The following is a 19971-nucleotide window of genomic DNA, read 5'->3' on the forward strand; positions in this document are numbered from 1 at the left end:
ATCCATCTCCTAAAATATCATTTTCACTGTGCCTCCTATTACAGTTGGTCTTCTGCTGCACTGTCTGCATTTCTTAACAATGGATGGTAAAGGCAGCCAATTTTTCAAACCCTGAGGATCAAAGAAATTGCATACTTTAAAAAAAAAATGGCAACAAAAACAGAATCGCTGATTACGTAACGTGATATTTGGATGGATCACACAGATGGAGTTCCAACTTTCCCAATGGGCTGGCCTAGCATTATGGATGATCTGAAGGAGAAGAATTCATGAAGAATACTAAGATTTGAGTTGGCTTTCTTATGACTGCCATAGATACCTTCTAATAAGTTTGCTAAATGGCCAAGAAATAATGGTGATTCTTATTGTCTGAAGTAAACATAAACTAAAAACAAAGATACTAAACTCTGCAATGGCATTTTTAATGTCTGCTGTGTAAGGGACAGGAATTCTTCCCATTCTAATCTCTAGTGTGACTCCTGGCCAGAAGAGGATGCTGCTCCCTTGCTATCTACTGCTGTTGGGTGCAGCTAATGGAATTGGAGTACTACAGCTTGCTTATTCAGTGGTTGTTAGATGGCATCAGGAGCCAATACAGCTTTGTCTGTCCATACAGAACCTCATACCTTTAGTCTAAGCAGCCTGTGTCTAGAGATAAAGTTGCTATCGGACTACCTACTGATGTTAAGCAGTCTAAGGGCTGCCAATGTCTCAACACTGTCTCTCCAAAAGAAACCACTGAATCTTTAGGTTAATTTTTCTCCACTTTTAAAACCTGCCACTCAAATCTTGTTTGACTTTACAAGGCAATGCCTCCACAGAAACCATGATTCCCCATTTTTGGTGTTACAGTTAAGGGATTGGGCAGAGGGAAATGTTTGGTTCACGTTCGGATGCAAACCTACCTAATTCACATTTCCCGAATCAACATAGCTATCCTTTGAAATGCACACTTTTGTGGATTTTGTGATACAGTTCTCCAACCAAACCATAGGTGATAGAAGGAGTGTGGACAAAAGTGTTTATATTGGTGAAAATAATGCACAAAAATGCATGTTATCAAAAATGTCTTGCAAAAATGTGTGTGTCACCTGTAAACTGATGCAGAAATGTGCACACTGAACTTAGGACTAGAAAAATGAGAAACTGACAAGAACAAAAATTGAGATTCATGTATTGCTAGTTACAAAGAGCAGCTTTTTAAATAGTTCAGTCAATGAGAGAAGGTATCTGTATCAGTTGTGCAAATGGAATTTGAAGTTCTCTGGCACTTGAACTGATTGGGCATGCAAAGCTTTTTAAAAAGCCTCCAGCCTAAAACTACAAGCCACTATTTTTTTCTTGATGAAATAATTAAAAACAAACAAACCTGTGAACCTACATCCTTCCATTTGGCACTGCCCAATCAATAAATGGGAGCACTTAGTAAGAGCACTAAGAGACAGAGAGAACACCTTTTATTATGTGCAAACAGTTCACCTGCCTGTATGCCTGAAGTAATTGGTACATACATGCTTTGGAAAATATTCAAAGGCATTTTTTCTGCGTGAGTAAAAAAAGCACTCATTGGTACCAAATTGTTTTGTTGCACACATTACACAGCCAAGGACTGGGACTCCCCCACCCCCAAGCCAGTGTTTCCAGATTACCTGCCAAGGGCCCCTATGGGATGGGATATATAGAACCAATGTACATCATCAGTGTTATTGGGTTATGCAAATCAATTGATTATGGTTATTATCAATAGCATACAAATGATATTGCTCTCAAATCAAGTGGTTTGGTTTTGCTAATGGCTTATCATGGGCAGATATCTCTCTGCACTAACCAGAATGGGTAACATTATGACCAGCAACTGTCAACCTAATGTACCACAGGGGACTTCATTGTGAGAATAAAAATGACAGGGAACTGTGTACATCACTCTGAGCTCTTTGGAGAATGGATGGCATAAAAATGTACTAAAACAAAACGAAACACCCACAGGTGGGAGTTCTGTATCTTTGCTGATATGAAGAAGGTTGGGAACACTTGCCTTTGGAGGACACATGCTAGGCAAAGCAAATTCCCTTTCCACCAACCACCTGAGTCCAGTGCTTAACTGGGTAACATCCTAGATGGAGGCTGAATTTTAGAACACACAGGAAAGGGAGAAACAGCATGGCTGCATCATGCCAGCCTCATGACCATTACATTACACTGGGAAGCTTACAGGGGCTGTTCAAGCTGATGAAACTATAAACCAGCAGGTCTGCTGACCCATTTTCCCCCATCTCAATTTAAAGCTGGAGGTGACAGTGAAAACTTGGGGACAGGATGGGATACTGCATTAGAACACATATGGACCTCCCTTCTCTCCCAAACTGAGCTGCTGACAACCAGAAGTCTTGTACACAAGCCTCCTGTTTAAAACCATTATGAACTGGAGTTATAATGCTACTGATATTTTTATGTGCACAAGTCTTATATGTTTATGCATGGGTGGAACAGGGAGGGAGGGAGGCAGGAAGGAAGGTTACCGTTAAATCAGTTCACCGATTTAGAGCATAAAAGAACATTAATTATTATTGAATCAAGCCAGATGTTTATGCTAAGCTGATAATTTCAATGAATGTCATATTAAATCTCTGCAGGTCAGACTGAAATACTGTCTCAATCACCTCCAAATATGCAGAGGTTAGCTGCCTTTGAAAATGTTCAAAAGTAAGTATTTCTATACAAACTGCACTTGCTTTCTAGCTTTATAAATATTTCACCTTATCAGTACCTATAACATTTCTTTTCAGTAATATAGATACCATATGATGGTTCCTATTATCTTAGGGAAAGATAAATTTGAGACAGCCACTAGAACTAGGCTGTGTATGACAACAAAACCTACATACAATAGCAGTGTAAGATTTTTTTTTATGAGTAATCTTTTGGTTTTGCATTTTATTTTTTGGAATTAAAACCCCAATTAAAATGCAAAATGCTAGATCCCATTATGAAGACAAATAGGAAAGTACAACTTCATTGTTGAAAACAATTTTCCTCCTATCAATCTGAGGATTCATGCATCAATATTGTAGATGAACTGTTAATTACAAAATCAATTAAAAAAATTATTTCTAAAAACAGTCACGCATTCTGGCTCTCGGGGGGGCAATTTGGGCAGAAGGTCTCATCTCACTAGGACCGCGCCAAATCACAAGTCGTCATCCACAAGTAAGCAAAAGCAATCTGGTTTTTCATTTTTCAGCGCGGCTGAGCCCAGCCTGAGATTGATCGTCACATATGGCCCCAGAAAACAAACTGTCAATACCTTGAATGCTGCAGAATTTGAACAAATAGCCGTCCGCCCATTCAAGCCACTCATTGCATCCCATTTAACAGATTTTATTGACAGTTTCCTTCTTGTAATTAAAGGGAAAACTACTGGCCAGCAACCAAGATAAAGTTCAAAGATAGGGTCAAAACAAAAGCAGATGGAGGGGCATGGTGTGACTGTCAATGGTACATAGCATCAGAGCATGTTATTGACACACAGGTATCTAATGATCGGCACGTCATTAAAGAGGGATCTATCATGAACTTTATGCAAATGCTAAAAGGGACTTAAGACCACAATAAAGCATTAGGGAGGCACAAAGAAAAAACAACAAAGAACAAACGATTTTTTACTTATCAGACACCGGCTCACTGCTTCAGCACGTTTAAGTTCAAATGCAGAGAAGAATCCTTCCTTGATTTCTTAACCCCTTCTGAACAAGTTATATCTGCCTGTTAAACAGCTACCATAAAAATCAAATTTGTATGGTGAAGTAGAGTTCCTGTAAGATTAAACAGTGATTTGCTCCCTTTTCTGATAAAACCTGAGTTCACCTTACTTATTGAGTTCACTGTGTTTAGTAGCCGGATTGAAGTAGATCATATATTACTTTAGTCATGGGCCCATCCATTCTATTGGGTTTAAGTGAACTGATTAGACTTATCTGGATTATGAAATGGATTTAAGCAGAACAACGTTTATGTTTATTGAAAAGCATCTTTGCTTTTAATACCTTCTGAATTTTCTGGCATCTTTTAACCAAATTAGAAACCATGTGCAACAAATGCATATATTCATAGATCTTCCCTTAATTTGAACTACCTTGTTTCTAGCCATTCAGCATTGTCCTGTAGTAGTATAACTAAGAATTACTTATTCCTACTGTCGTGTTTAGAAATTGTCATGCAGAAGGTATTAGAGGAAGGGGTGGGGGGAAATGACATGAGCCATCATGCCAATCTGCCAACCTGAATTAGCAAGCGCGATAGCTTTGAGGGTGACAAACTCTTCTTTCTCCAGCTTCATGCTCTTGTATTTTTTTACCAGTTGCAGGATGGCATTGTTGAGGTCAAGAAGGCCTGCTAATTTAGACTGATCTTCATCCATGATATAGTCTTCAGCATAGACAAGCTCGTCCTCAAAGGAAAGTGATCGGTATACAACGCCCAGAATCAAAATCTCCATCCAAGCACTCTGCAGAAGGCTCATCTGGTCAGCAAGCGATAAAGTGGAAAATCCTAAACCAGGAAGGAAAGTACACAGAAACATAATTAAAATGATCCTGGGACACCATAATTCTGCATTATAACTATTCTTTCGTGCTTGTTGTTGTTATGTAAGTTATAAATCTGTACCTGTGGATTCCACCCCCTCTGCTCTTCAAGATCAATACAATATAAAATTATTAGAGTAAAAGTTCCATCAAGTCAACTTGAATTTGCATGCCTTTTGTCTGGGGGTTTTATTAAATTTTGGAAAATTTTGTTAGCAACATGAATTTGCTGCTTTTTAAAGAATACATTCTTATCATTGTCTGAGAATACATTCCCCCAAATATATTCTAAGCACCTACTACATTGAAGCACCAATTTAATACTTTTAATACCTTAAAGTTTTTAGATCAAATAGCCATTTATGAACACTCTGGCAATAATGGTCATGATTGCTATGAGAGACACTAACGTTGCATGCACACACACACACACACACACGAGCAAATAAAGTAACCTCAGCTTATTTCTGAGTAGATATGTATAGGATTGCACTTTAAAGATGTCAGGGTCCACTTTAAAGGGGGTAATTATTATTGTGAGTAACAAAAAGAACACTTTTTAAGGGAATTTTTTTTGATACCTTACTAGAATGATGAAGATGATCACAACAAAAAGCAAAGTGCTTCTTGAACTTCAGCCTCTGCATAAACAGAAGCAAGACCTATCCTCTTCAGAAAAGACACTAATTACTTTTGTAATGGCTTCTGCCTCTACTACAGTACTGAAATAGCAGAATGGCACATTAAAGTGCCAAGTGAATAGTAATCACACCATCATTTTTAAGAGAGACTGAAAATTTAATAATGCTTCTTAATTAATTTAAGTTTTGTTTTTGTTTCACTCCCCCCCCCCTTTCCTTCCTAATAGGATCACTAAGGCCAAACATCTTTACTGTTTTACCTTTTCAGGCTCCTGTTTACAGTAGCTGTTAATTTATTATCTCCGACTGCTAATATCCCCCCATCACATAAGGTGCTAGTGAAGAGGCGATTTCCTGGCCTATTGGTGAAACTAGTGTTTTGCCAGTTGGCACCAGCAACCATCAAGTACTTAATAAAATCATCAAAGGGGATTAGTCAAGCTTTTCTTAAGGGGGTCTTAAGACATGTCTAAAGCTTTCATTTGGTTGTTTATGGAACTGCTTACATGTGCTTTGACAAGGATACTGCTGAAAGAATAGTCTGTTTTTGTTGCTCATTTAGTTTTAAACACATTGCCCTTCTCTTTTGAAGGCTCCTTCCTTATAACAGAATAAGTGTCTAGAATATGATAGAAAACAAAAGGACTGGGAAAGCCACATGCATCAGTTTAGATTAAGACTACTGCAGAATTCAGAAATGAACCTGTTAAAACAAAAGGATAATTACTTCAAGTCAGGAAGCACAAACTGTATTAAAAGCCAATGTCAAGTGGGCACTGAAATCCATCCCTTTTATATATTTATATATCTATAACTGTATATATGCTGCTGTTGCTGTGATTTTAAATACTGTGTTTTGTGCCTTGTGGGAAAGGACATTTGTTCTTAAGAGCATAAAGATTAAAAAAAGCCACATTGTCAAACAAGTCAATACAACCCCTCTGTAAGATGACGATGGATAATGCCACACTTCTTGTTGTAAATGGAACAGAAATAATAATTTGAAAGGGTCAAAGAAAAGGAATGCATATTTTCAATTAGCTCCAGCATCTCTGCCTTTTTCCTTTCTCTCAAGAACCAGTTTTTCTGTTGCAGCAGATGGACAGAGAACGTAGCCTGCAGCTCTGTCCTGTGACAGCCCTATTCTCCCTCCCAGACACTGCTGTTAGTAAATAGATTTACACATTCTCCAATCTCCACACATCTTTCTGCCGAATAATTAAAAGCAGGATGATTAGTTTATTGAGTGGAAGGAGGAACTTTTTTATTGAGGTCCGTCCATGATTTTTATCAGGGCCAGCACTTTTACGGTTGTCATGAGGGTGCAGGCATCCAATTTTTCTTATCTGCCTGATTAATACAAACGCTGTTTCAGGACGCATTAATTAACAGATACAAATCTACGTTCTCATGGAAGGATCAATACAGAGAAGAAAAGAGGCATCAATGTGAATTTAGTGCTGATGATGGAGAAGGCACTCTATTGACATTTACGTGCACGGAAACTTTAAAGTTGCAGTAGAGCCCTTTTGTCCCTGCGATTTACAAAGTAACAATTTTTTTAACTACAACAATGTTTCACACACTTCTGATGGATTTAATTAAGCAAAGGGCAATAAAATCCCTTTTGATCACAAAAGAAGTTTTAATTTCAATCATTTTCTTTTCTAAACCCCCCCCCCAACTTAGAAAGATTCCTACTTCGTTTTTTAAATTTATGTACCAGGTTTAAATTTATGTATCAGTGCATTTTTCTTTTGTAAAAAGATAATAAACTACTGTGTGATTTGCAAGCAAAATTACAGAAGCAGACAATGAAAAACAAAACCCCCAAATCAGGGCAGGGTACTGAAATTTGGCCTGGACATTTGGTTAGATTTTACAAATGACATTATATTCCATTTCAAATCTAGTCCATGATCCTCGAGTAACTTTAATACAACTAAGCTTCCCCCTTTGTTACCAAATGTGCAACATAAGGCTTCCTCAAAAGTGGTAAAGGAAGCTGGATGGTTAAATTTGGATACTGTAAAACAACACATGTGTATTTTTATCTTATTTTTAAAAAACCAGGGTTACATATTTTGATCTGTAGTTTGCAAAAACATAAGATGCAGTTGATGAAAATATTCCAAGCAATACAGATACCCACACAGAGTGCCCATATATTTGTCTATAAAGGACAGTGTTTGCATGATAAAAATAATTCAAAAACCTGAAGCTTTCATGAATAAAACCAGCCATTTAAAAAAATGCATAATTTGCCATGCTAGGAAGAAAACAAACAAACAAACAAACAAACAAACAAACAAACACCTACATCCTTTTCTTTTGTGACAAGGGATTTCTTTCACTCCATAAGAAATGAAATACCCAAACCGACTATAAAAACATTTCCAGCTCCTCACCACTTAGCTGTTCCCCAAGATATAGAAGATCCTCGCTTGCCATTATGCTACTGAACTTTGTGTTTTGTATTACACAGCACCTTAATCCCTAGCATTTGACAGGTCATAGTTTTAAATGTTCAACTACATTACGGTTTTTAAAAATACACTTCAATATATTGCGGTGCATTTCCCCCACAGCACAGACCAATTCCACGCATACTGGTGACAACTTTGATCTCTCTCCGTCTCCCTCTGCATGTCAGTGCCATTTAATGTATCCCAGGCATTTTGCTAGCAGAATGACTCTGTACCTTGACCTGCAGTTAAATAGCATGTTTATCTGCGAGACAGTGTGCTCCAAATAAACCAGATGACAGTTTGGAATAACGTCATTTGGAAGGATTGAAAAGCTTCTCAAGAGTCAGGTACCCCGGAGGTAATAGGCTTGAAGGAAGCATGTTCTGTGCCAACCCTGCTGCCATCTTCTACTTGAAGCTCATGCACTTGACAATGACGCCATGGGCACTTGTCAAGACTCCCCCCTTTACTCTCTCTCTCCCCCCTCCACTGGTTTCCCCCCTTCTTTTTTTGGCCTGGCAAACTGATGCACTTTGCAGTCAACTTACAAAAAAGGCTAAGCATTTGAAAGTGTGAAGGGCAAAAAATATCTGACGGCTAGTCTTCAAAAATACACTTTCATTTCACAAAGCATAAATGTTTGTTTCCCAAGCCCAGTGTTGACAGAAATAGGCTGCAGTGCAGGCATAAGAACTTAACCCCTGCTAGGCATTCTCTACTGTACCATTTTTATGTTGCTCAGTCCGAGGCATTGTGAATCCACCTAGATTCTTGTAAATAGCTATAAACAATGGAGCTGCGTTGCTGGTGTCCTCTCTTCCCCACACACTCACCCTGTGCCAACATCTTTCCCCTCCTATGTTGAATGCAGACTCTCGTTCACTATAAATAGAGACCTTTCAAAGAACTGCTCCTTACACTCCAATCGTAATTATACACTAATGACTCACTGATATCACTAACTATGCGCTGATTGAGTAACTGAACAGTTGTTTGATTCCCCCACTTTTACCCACACGTCTATAAAACTAACACTTGGAGAAAGTGAGGAATAAAGGGGTAACACAGCTGTTGGCATTTTGTTACCAATTCAAACCTTTGCAATATTATTGCTAATGAAATGAGTTTCTCAACTACAGTTTCCACACACATGAAGTAATCTTTTAAACCCGACAATTTGGACCATTTGCTCTTCATGTAGCACACATTCCAATGTAGCCTAAATTGCTTGCATGCCTAAAGATGCTTTGGAGGAACCCATAGACACTAAAGGCACATCTGTGGTTTATATACAGTGCCCTCAGCATTGTGTGTGTGTGTGTGTGTGTGTGTGTGTGTGTGTGTGCGCACACACACACACACACACACACACATGTCATACAGCTATGTATGATCTGGGAAGGGGTGCCATCTATTGCTTTCTACTGCCTCTTTTATTCTAATTCTTCCCTGACAAAGGTTGATTTTGTCTGGGATCTGGGACTATATAAAGCAAGCAGACTCATTTATGCCTCCTTTTTTTAAACCCTTTGTTACTACTGTGAATGAAGTGTACAAGCATCTTGCACACTTTAGTCATGATTCAACGCCCACCCACCCCGACAAGTATGCAGTGACTTGCATGTCTGAAATCCCAGATAAAATACATCAGATAAAACTTTCATATAATCTCATACACCAAAGCATTTAAATGAGGTAGGTCGCACATTCAGCTGCCAGCAATCAAATGCACAGCAACCAAATGGTGTACATGTATGGATGAAACTATGAATCAGCCCTTGCGTGCTCAGGTAAGCACACAGCATTGTGCTGCTGTTTTAAAATTATATTTGTACAGGTAAGGAAAAGGACCCCTGAAGGTTAAGTCCAGTCAAAGGCAACTATGGGGTGTGGCGCTCATATCGCTTCTGGCTGAGGGGGCCGGTGTTTTCTGCGTCATGTGGCCAGCATGACTAAACTGCTTCTGGGGCAACGGGACACTGTGACGAGTGACAGAACGTATGGAAACACTGTTTACCTTCCCGCTGAAACGGTACCCATTTATCTCCTCACACCGGTATGCTTTCGAACTGCTAGGTTGGCAGAAGCTGGGACAGAGCAATGGGAGCTCACTCCGCAGTGCAGATTTGAACCACCAACCTTCTGATCGGCAAGCCCAAGAGGCTAAAGTGGTTTAGACCACAGCACCACCCACAGAATTTCTATGTGAAAGGTCCATTTGACATGCAAATCAAAGTCAGTATTTCACAACTGAAATATCAAGTTCTGGGGGCTATGATTTTTCAGTAATTTGCAGTGCATGATACTCATTTACGTAATGAAGACTGCAGTTAGGACAAAAAAATATTTAAAAGGTAATGAAACAACAAAGCCGAAATATAAAACATTTTTTCCATATTTCAAATATCTGTCATGTGTATAGTAAAAGAGTTAAACATTTAAGCAAATTCAGAACTTTTGGAATTTACAGGTGCCCTGTAGCACTATGGTTGATTCACACATGCAATCCTGCCATTTGCTTTCTCTAATCAATCCTTCCTCTGTTCATTGCATGCAGCCTATATGGTCATTTCTCCAAGAAGGCCAAGAAGCTTGGAGGCAAAGAGGGATACACAAACCCTACCTTTTAGAACTCAATCAGGTTCTGTGTTTGGAATACTACCAATAATGTCTTAAGAACTTGAGTGTTGATCCTGCTAAAAGTCAATTTAGAAATGATGCCCATTGTCACACTCATTTGGATCTATATCTGTCCTGTGGTGTTTACATGGACATCTAATTTTAACATAAAATTATGTGAGGGACTGACTGGACAACGAGGAGTGGTGGGAGGCACAAGCCGGGGAACCCCCAAGGGAGATCCCAGAGGAGGAAGGCTCAGAGCCTGGGGATTGGTGGTGAGACACTGAGGAGAGGTCAGAAAGGGAAGTTTGGGGGGAGATGCTGGATACTGAAGGGACAACAGGGTTTAGCGAACAGGAGGAACCTGTGACAGGGAGCAGTTCAGACTCTGAGGTTGAAGCAGATGAGACTGCTGAAGAATCCCGGTAGTCTCCTTCTCCAGCACAACAAGCTCTCCTTCTTGCTGGTCTCCAAGAGCATGTGGAGGGAAGAACAGAGACCAGAGGTATGCAGACACAGTTTGAGACTGCTTAGGAAACATTTGGGAAAGGAGGAGCCTTAGGAGGGGTAGAAGACAGGTATCTTTAGTCCTAGCAACTGCTTTATAGAGGCAAGACCTACTGGGCAATGTTACTTAGTTGTACTCCATTTCCTTGAATAAAGAGTGAACTACACTGACAACTGACTTTGTTTCTTTGTGCTGACCTGCACCTGGCTCCAGCCTTGACCAAGTGGTGCATGACTGAGCATTGTTGACCATCCGGTCTACCCTGCCTTACTTCTCCATGTTCCTTGGCTCCAGCTTGGCTCACTATCAGTATCAGAGCCGACCTGGGGGAAGGAGGAGTTGGGCAATAGACAGCAAGGAATTAAGGCAGGGGAGAAAGGAAAGTGCACCCCATGGGCCTTTTGATATTAAAAGTAGACCTAGATGCCTTGGGAACAGGTCAAACATGTGGACAAAAGATGGCAGTACAACATTACACCAATGAGACGGGGGTCACTTCAGGTTTTACTAATTCCCTGGAACCACTGCATTCAATGAAAAATGGAAATGGGTGTTTTGGTTCACCACCTCCTACCCCATTCAACCTTGTGTGGGTTATAATGCCTGCCCTATGTATTTATTTAAAGCATTTCAAAAACTCTACAATTCTACAATTCTATGATAAAATGGCTACCTACCTACCTACCTATAATCCCTAAGTGGTATGCAAAAACAATGAAACAGCATAATAAAACTAATTTTGCAGCATTATAAAACAGATAAGACAGGAACAGGCAAAAATAGGAATTAAGAAATAAGGTTCAATTTTATGGGTCAAGAACAGCCAGGGGAGGAGGGAATGTCTTCATGGACATTTGAGGCAACTAATATATGATACTTCGTGAATGGCAGAGAGAAGGGCATTCTGCAGTGCAGCGGCAATAGCAGAAAATGCCCATTTTCAGGTCACTGCCCTGTGATGTTACATACGGTGCAGTGCTATGAGTAAGATTTCCCCAGATGATCTAAGTGATCTTACAGGGCTACGCAGGGGCAAGCAGCCTTTTAGGTAACCAGGTCCCAAGTTGTTCAGAGCTTTATGTGTTAGTAACAAGACCCTGAACATAGCATAATAGCACTTCTCTCAGGACAGGTGTAATATGCAGGCCTCTAGGTGCTCTGCATAACAACCTGGCCACAGTTTGAAAGCATGATTTAGATCAGCGTTGGAATTTTATTAAGCACTGAGAGTGGCTAGGGCAACTTAATTAGATGGGTGAGGTACAAATATAATAAAAATAACAATAATAGTAACAATAATAACAATAATAACAATAATAATAATAACAATAATAACAATAATAACAATAAAAATATTTTTTAGTTCAGATATAACATTGCTATGTATCATGTACATAGGTTCTATGACAATGTTCAGGGCATTCTGCTACTTGAAACAGAGCCCCTCCCACGCTGGGTGCCCCGCTCCCGCAGGCGGCATACCACACCCCCAGGAAGCACGCCATGCCCCCAGAACGCGTGCCGGACCTGCTCCCACCTGCTCTCCGCCCCCGGTGCCAGAGCATGAAGCTCTGCCACTGCCTTTAATGCCTATATTTCACCTTCTGCTGCCTACCTAGCAGGCCTGCCCTATTCTGTGGAGCTCAAACTGCAGAAATATACAACACAAAGCCAGGGGAGAAACTAGGCTTTATTTCACCCAGGTCAAAAACCCATCCCTCATGTGAATCCCAGGTCAAAAACCCATCCCTCATGTGAATTTGCATACACACATACTGTACACAGGCTGGGAGCCTCGATGACACCCCTCTGGAGTCTTCACCCAAGGCTAAACAACCCCCCCCCCCAGCTGCCTATGGGTCTACACAAAGCAATGAATGGGGGATAGGAACCAAATGGAAAATAACCTCAAAAGGGAGATAGAAAGTTAATAAGTCATGCAGCTAGACAAAGTAAATAGGTTTAAGTATTTATTTTATTTATGCGGAAGTCTTCTCTTTCAAACAAGGCTAAAAAGGCTAAGTGAAACCTTTCACTGCAACTGTCATGACAAGATGCTTCCCACATAACTTCTCAATATAGTTGGCCATTTTCTCCATTTCTTATTTAATTGCATATTTATGTTCCTTTCATCCCTTTTTAAAATGCAATTCATATAACTATAAAATAATTGTTTATAACAGACATGGGGGTGGGGAATGCTGACCATAAGCACTTTTCCAATGAACCCTACTGATAGAACTGCACGTGCTGCAAAACAGATAAGAGAAACCCAGGGCTTTTAACGCCACACTACTTTCATCTCCTTGAAACAAGAGCAGATAGGTGGCATGGCAATAAAAATGCATTCACACTGCACGTCCATCTCAATCCATTAAGAACAATAGATTCTCACTAAGCAAATATTCGCTTGTCAGAAATATTTGCAACAGTGGATTCATTCAGCAGGACTAAGTAAGTGAGGTTCACAGCAATTTAAAAGCAGCAAATTAGACATTTACAAACAGTGAAGATGCTGCTTGTCTACCGTGACCTTTCACTCAGGCCATACAAGAAGGTGTTAATGTAATTTAAATGCCAGTTAGAAATATTTCACTGGTCTCTTTTACCTTCTCTAAAGCCTTACATAACATTCCTAAAGAGGAACAATTTAAGCTTGTCATTTTTTTTTCCACAAGGAGGCTTCCATCTCTGAGGTAACCGCCTTGCAGGTCAAACTGATGTAGCTGTTTAAATCAAAAGCTTTGTTTCCTAAAAAGAAATTTTGCCTGCTTGTTAGCTTTTATTTCTATATACAGCTGTCACATTTTCCCCCACTCCTTTTTTTAAAAGGCCATTCCTACATGCGGGAGGGAGTACTTCCAGAGAGCAACACTGAGGGACATGTGCTTGGGCCTGTGGAGTGCCACAGGGTCCCATGCCATCCTTCATGCTCTTTAACAATTAGAGCTGTGCCCCTTCAACAAGTCTTTTGGGCCCTCCTGATATAGTTTGTATTTCGGTCTCTGAACCTTTTGATTTTCTGCAAGGCCTACAGAACTTTTTGATTTGTATGATGCCATTTTTGTGCATGTTAACATTGTACATACATTGTGACTTATGTATCATTCTGCAATTTCTTAAATAAGAGTGGTGGGTTAATTAATTAATTAACAAAATATTTTAACCCGGAGAGAAATTATAAGAGTGTGAAGGGAACTTGGGAGATCATCTAGTCCAAGCCTTTGCTCAACACAAGGCCTACTGTGTAGGATGCAACTATTTATTTATTGCAACTACACATCCAGCCTCTGCTTAATACTTCCAGTAAAGAACAGCCCACCAATTCCCAAGGCAGGCTATACTACTGCTGAACAGCTCTTACTACAGTGGTACCTCGGGTTAAGAACTTAATTCATGCTGGAGGTCCGTTCTTAACCTGAAACTGTTCTTAACCTGAAGCACTACTTTAGCTAATGGGGCCTCCCACTGCCGCCACACTGCAATTTCTGTTCTCATCCTGAGGTAAAGTTCTTAACCTGAGGTACTACTTCCGGGTTAGCAGAGTCTGTAACCTGAAGTGTTTGTAACCTGAGGTACCACTGTATTAGGAACTTTCTCCGAATCTTTAGCTAAAACCTACTTCCTTGCAACTTCCACCCATTGCTCTCATTTTGCTTCATATTGGGAACAAGTCTGCTTCATACTGGAATAGTCACTTATAGTGTAATTCTTTAAAGTTGCACAATGTTATTTTAGCAGAAGATTTGGTTTATCGTTCTCACCAAAGGTCCAAGCACATTTTCTGTGTGGTGTGTATCTGGTAGTTGCATTCCACCTGGTCTGGCTGCTTAGTTCATGGGTAGGCAAACTAAGGCCTGGGGGCCGGATCTGGCCCAATTGCCTTCTAAATCCGGCCCGTGGACGCTCTGGGAATCAGCGTGTTTTTACATGAGTAGAATGTGTCCTTTTATTTAAAATGCATCTCTGGGTTATTTGTGGGGCAAATGAATTCGTTCTTTCTTTCTTTTTTCTTTTCAAAATATAGTCCAGCCCCCCACAAGGTCTGAGGGACAGTGGACCGGACCCCTGCTAAAAAGGTTTGCTGACCCCTTTACTGCTGCCTGTTGGTGTGAATGAGTCAAGGCCCTCAATAGACAAGGGGGGCGGAGTTTTTAGTAGTAGTGAACTAGACCAAGTTCCCCTACATATTGGACACACGTTGCTGCCTCCTCTGGTGATACAAGCTATTAATTTGGGTTCCATAACTTGAATAGGTTAACAGGTTTGGGCTGTTAAGGAGACATCTGGTTGATAAATATGACCTATCTAGTTGTGTCTTTAAAACCTCATAGATAAAACTACAGAAGCAAAATTAAGGACCCTTCCCTTTCTAAGGTTATCATACAATGCTACAATATTAAACAAAAATGCAAAAAAATCACCTTTAGACTTTTACAAAAGGTAGGATGAATGATTAAAGATTTACTCTTTCTTATGGTTCACAAGAAGAGGCAAGTCCCAAGTGATGTGGAACCCCAGTAAGACTAGAGTTGCCATATTGTTGTTACGCTTTCTTTAGGAAGACCCCGAAATTGTTGGGTTTGTTTTTTTAATGAAAGCTACAAAAAAGAAGAAGTTCTGAAGCTTTTTAAGCTTTTAAAGGTATTTAAGCGATTTAACCCCCCATTGCCAGTTTCCCAGGACATTTGCCTGATTTCTGAAAAATAATCCAGTATGCCATTTTAGGAGGTGAATTCCAGGACACGTTCTGGAAAATCAGGCCACATGGCAGACTAAATTTCATTAAGTAGAAATATGCCAGTTTATGTGGGTTGAGAATCTCATCAGCCAGCACCTGCATTTCTAATTTCAGCTTTGGTATTTCCTGGCTGAGTATGTTGGTGTCGTTAAGGCTACCTCAGGAGGCAGAGTGTCTGAAGTCTGCAACAGTTCAAAGAAAGGGGGGGGGGGGAAGCTGCCTGATTCTAATACACCTAATTAGCCATCGGCAGACTCTTAATTGCATACATTAGGATGATTCCATAGTGGAGATTAATTCTAAATATACCCAAGCAGCTGGTTAAGATGCCATGGATTACAGTGTGGACTGTACTTTTCCACTTAATTAGATATCAAAATTAAGCAGCAACAAGCATTTTGACATAACGGGGATCAAGCCGCCACTTGGTATCCCAGAGCTGTACTAAAGTGACCGCTAAACAGAGCCGCACAGATGGAGAGATATTAAATGCCGCACTGGAAAGTAATTTCAAATAATAAAATATCAATATTTACATTTTAATTACCCCTACTGAGAGCCGCTCTGTCATTTTCACTATTGCCGACGCAGCAAGGGGTAGTGGAATGACATTGCAGCTCTGACAGCAATGACTATTTTGTTTCCATTAAAGAATGACAAGTGTTTTAGAGGCAGTGACACCCAGTGTGTGAACAAGAATGACAGCCGATCAGAAAATTCCTATTAAGGGAATAAATGACTCAACGAAAGAACTGACTTCAAGCAGCCAGCTCCTCCTTGAATGAAGCACATGATTGGTTCCATTTCTTTTTGGCAAAATTTTATAATTAAAAGACACCCTCAAGATCCCTTAATACGCCATGAAATATTTAAAAATATAGCACATTATGCGACTGGTCCATATCAAATCAGCAATATTAAGAGGGGACAGTAGTCTGAGCTTGTGAGACAAATGCAGATTAGTTTAGTTAAGATGGATACATTTTAGAAGCAAAACCATTTCCATCTCAACTAAGTTTAGAATCTACTTCAGAAGTCTGGTAACTACTACTTGTTTTAATTACTACAGCTTGCTTTTCTTTTGACAAAGATGCTCGTAACATATTGGGGTAGTACGTTTATCCTTAAAATTGTCACATGAAACTCATTGCATTCACTATATCATATAGATAAGCATAAATGCAAGTGGGTTCCGATGATGATGATGATGATGATTTATTGAATTTATATATCTCCCTAAACCTGAAGGTCTCAGGGCAATTCACAGAATAAAATCAAAATATAAAACCACAAACCACATAATCAAAATAAAAACAACAAGCCCCTGCCATCACATTTTAAAAGGGCATAGGATGTCAATAAAATTATCCAAAGGCCCGGTTGAAAAGGGAAAGGTGTATAATGAAGGTGCCAGGCAAACTTCCCTAGGAAGAGCATTCCACACTTCCGGGTTGGCGCCATCGCCGAATGGCGGACTCCCTCCGAGCTCCAGAGGGAGCCTGCTCAGCAGGGGCTGGGTCCTACCGCATCGGCGACGCGGGGACCCTCAAAAACCATGGGCGCTGAAACCCATGGACATGGTGACTGCTGGCACCTTTTGCGCCCCCCCGACCCGCGAAGGAGCCTTTTTAAAGGCTGCGGAGCGGGTGACGGGGGGGTGGTGGTGCTTTGAGTCCTTCGCTTCCCCTGCCGAGCGAAGCCGCATGCCATTCGACGGAGAGCGCTGACTTCTTCTATTGAAAATCTGGACTTAAAAGAATAACCCGTGAGTAATCGGAACTTGGACTAAAAAGGGGGATAAATTTTTTTAAAAAATTCGGAGCGAGCGGGGGAGGCGCAAAAAGGAAGTCAGCCCCCCCCCCTGTTGTAGAAGAGTTAAAGCAAAGGATTTGACAACTAAGATTGAGTGCAACCCTATTTTGATAAAGTTATTAACTTCGCGAGGGAAAATCATAAGACTGAGCTGGAGGAGAAAGGTGGAATTGAATTAAAAAGCAAACCCCCCCCCCCCGGAACCCTGGGAGCGATTTGTGAGAGCGCCGGGAGAAGAGAAATAGAGGTTTTGACAGCTGTCAAAGAGCTGTCAAAGCGGAAGAATAAAATAGAGATCTTTGTTACGAGGACTTTGCCGGTTACATTTGTTATAAATTGGATACAAATTGTTATAAACAAGGAATAACAAGTTATTTTGACTGGTGGACGTGATCTGGAAGGGAATTTAGTTATTGCAATCCACCTAGAGGAGCCGAGGGACATTACAAGTATTGTTGGCGTGGAATTTGACCAGAACTTTCTATCTCCTGGGAAACTGCAGAAATGGAACACTATTTTGTCTACAGAGGTCTACGCACTAAAGGAGACAATAGATTTATCTATTGAAGAATGAAAAGGACTTGACGTAATGTTTTGTTCTTGAATAACAAGCCTCTGCAGAGGAATTAGAAGCTTTTGGAATTGGAACATTTGTGCAGGAGAGCAGGGAAAAAGGAAAAAAAAAAAGAGGAGTGAGATCAACAAGAACAACAAAAATAATAAGAACTGGACAAAGTTGGAAGTGGGAACATTTGGGACATCCAGATTTGACAGGTTTAAAGGAATAAAATTGGAGCTTTCACCCCTAGATATAAAAATCTGGATGGAAGAAATGGGCCTTTTTTGAGACAGACTCCTTCCAAGATTGGACATTCGAAACTAAAGATGACTGGGAAAGGACTATGGTTTAGAGAGATGTGGGAACTCCAGGAAGATATCAGACGTCGAGGAACATTGGGAACGCAACCGGGAAAGGGGGGAGGGAAATTTGGAATCCAATGGGCGTAAAATTATTATTTTTTATTTTTCTTCTATTGTAATCTGTATTGCATATTAAAGGGGGGAACTCGCGGAAGGGAACAGGTCGATTTTAGGGGATGGGAAAATATTTTTAAAATTGAGTCAATGATAATAAGTTTAAATTTGGGATAAGAACTTGTTGAAATTCTTTTTTGTTTATTTGTAAGAATTGGAATACAGGAGGGGGAGGGGAGGGGAAGTCCTGAAAAGATGTTATTGGGAAAAAGATTCTATGGAAAATCTTAATAAATATCATTTAAAAAAAAAAGAAAAGGAAGAGCATTCCACAGACGGGGAGCCACTGCAGAAAAGGCCCATTCTTGTGCTGCCATACTCTAGACCTCTGAAGGAGGAGGCACATGAAGAAGGGACTCAGAAGATGATCTCATATGGAAAGAGGCGGTCCTTGAGGTATTGCGGTCCTGAGCTGTTTATATCTTTATAGGTCAAAACCAGCACTTTGAATTGGGCCCAGAAACAAATTGGTAGCTAGTGCAGTTGGACCAGGGTCGTTGTAATATGCTCAAACTGTCTTACCCCGGTGAGCAACCTGACTCCTTAATTCTGCACTACTTGAAGTTTCCAAACCATCTGCAGAGGCAGCCCTACGTATAATGCATTTAAACAAAATGTATTTATCTCTTCATTTATTTCAACGTGGAGCTTCATGTTGCCTTTTAGCTATGCTGCAATATGTGTTACAGGATTTAAAATAAAACAAAACCCAAAGACATTATCCACCCCTGACCATCACTGGTGCAGCCACAGGGAAGTGTAATCAAAAGATTACCTTCCAGGACCAAACAAGGAGGGAAAAGGGCTCCATTGGGGACGTCACGTGAAGACAACCATAGGTGCTTTCCTACTAGGGCCAGTGACAGGTTTTTTTGGGAATAGTTATTGGGACTATGGTACAGAAGGAAAGCGTTATACCCCCCCCACACACACACATTTGAGTTCTGATTCTGATTGAACCTCCCCTTCACATTTGTATAAAAACAAGAGTATCACAAAAGTAGCTCAGTGGGTAGAGGCAGGAAACCTTTAATCTCAGGGTTATGGGTTCAAGCTCCACTTTGGGAAAAAGATTCCTGCATTGCAGGGGGTTGAACTAGATACCCTTGTAGTACCTTCCAATCTACAGTTCTATGATTTGATTTAATTTGACTTCCAGCCCTAAGCAATCCTGTACAACTAGGTGCTCTTGCAAAGGAGCATGTGTACACCTGACCTGTGTACACCTGACCTGTGTACATCAATAGCAGTAAACATTCCACTTAACCCAATCCTCCCTCGTACCTGCAGAACTGTGTCCAAATTAACAGATATTACAGAGATGCCTAAAAAGGCACGGTGTTACCATGGGGCGCCAATGAAGAACATGTACCAATTTAAAGTGCTTGGCATATTGGAGGATACAGTCCAGAAGTCAAAAAGAGGGAAGAGCTCTCTTTACTATGTATGACACAAACTATAGAACAAGAGAGAAAATCATGGGTTGGTACAGCACTGAGTAACTACACAACCCTCCTGTGCTGTGGAATCTGTTTTGTAATGTTAGTGGAGCTGAATTATA

At 40.4% G+C, this 19971-nt stretch overlaps 1 protein-coding gene and 1 long non-coding RNA gene across 23 annotated transcripts in view; one reads left to right on the plus strand and one right to left on the minus strand.

Annotated features, from left to right (window-relative positions):
- LOC307211984 overlaps nt 1–4741 on the plus strand; it is a 42079-nt gene extending 37338 nt beyond the window's left edge. For all 5 annotated transcript variants that reach the window (XR_013836684.1, XR_013836685.1, XR_013836686.1 and 2 more), the window contains 2 exons: nt 2634–2703; nt 4358–4741. This is a non-coding gene — a long non-coding RNA (uncharacterized lncRNA). The remainder of the gene's footprint in view (nt 1–2633; nt 2704–4357) is intronic.
- Nucleotides 1–19971, minus strand: part of ESRRG (estrogen related receptor gamma) — a 496182-nt gene that overhangs the window by 11408 nt on the left and 464803 nt on the right. For all 18 annotated transcript variants that reach the window (XM_079968778.1, XM_079968788.1, XM_079968783.1 and 15 more), the window contains one exon: nt 4279–4548. In XM_079968778.1, the coding sequence (XP_079824904.1) occupies nt 4279–4548 (270 nt within the window). The remainder of the gene's footprint in view (nt 1–4278; nt 4549–19971) is intronic.

The sequence above is a fragment of the Podarcis cretensis genome, assembly GCF_951804945.1.
Source record: "Podarcis cretensis genome assembly, chromosome: 3".
NCBI classification, from domain to species: domain Eukaryota; kingdom Metazoa; phylum Chordata; class Lepidosauria; order Squamata; family Lacertidae; genus Podarcis; species Podarcis cretensis.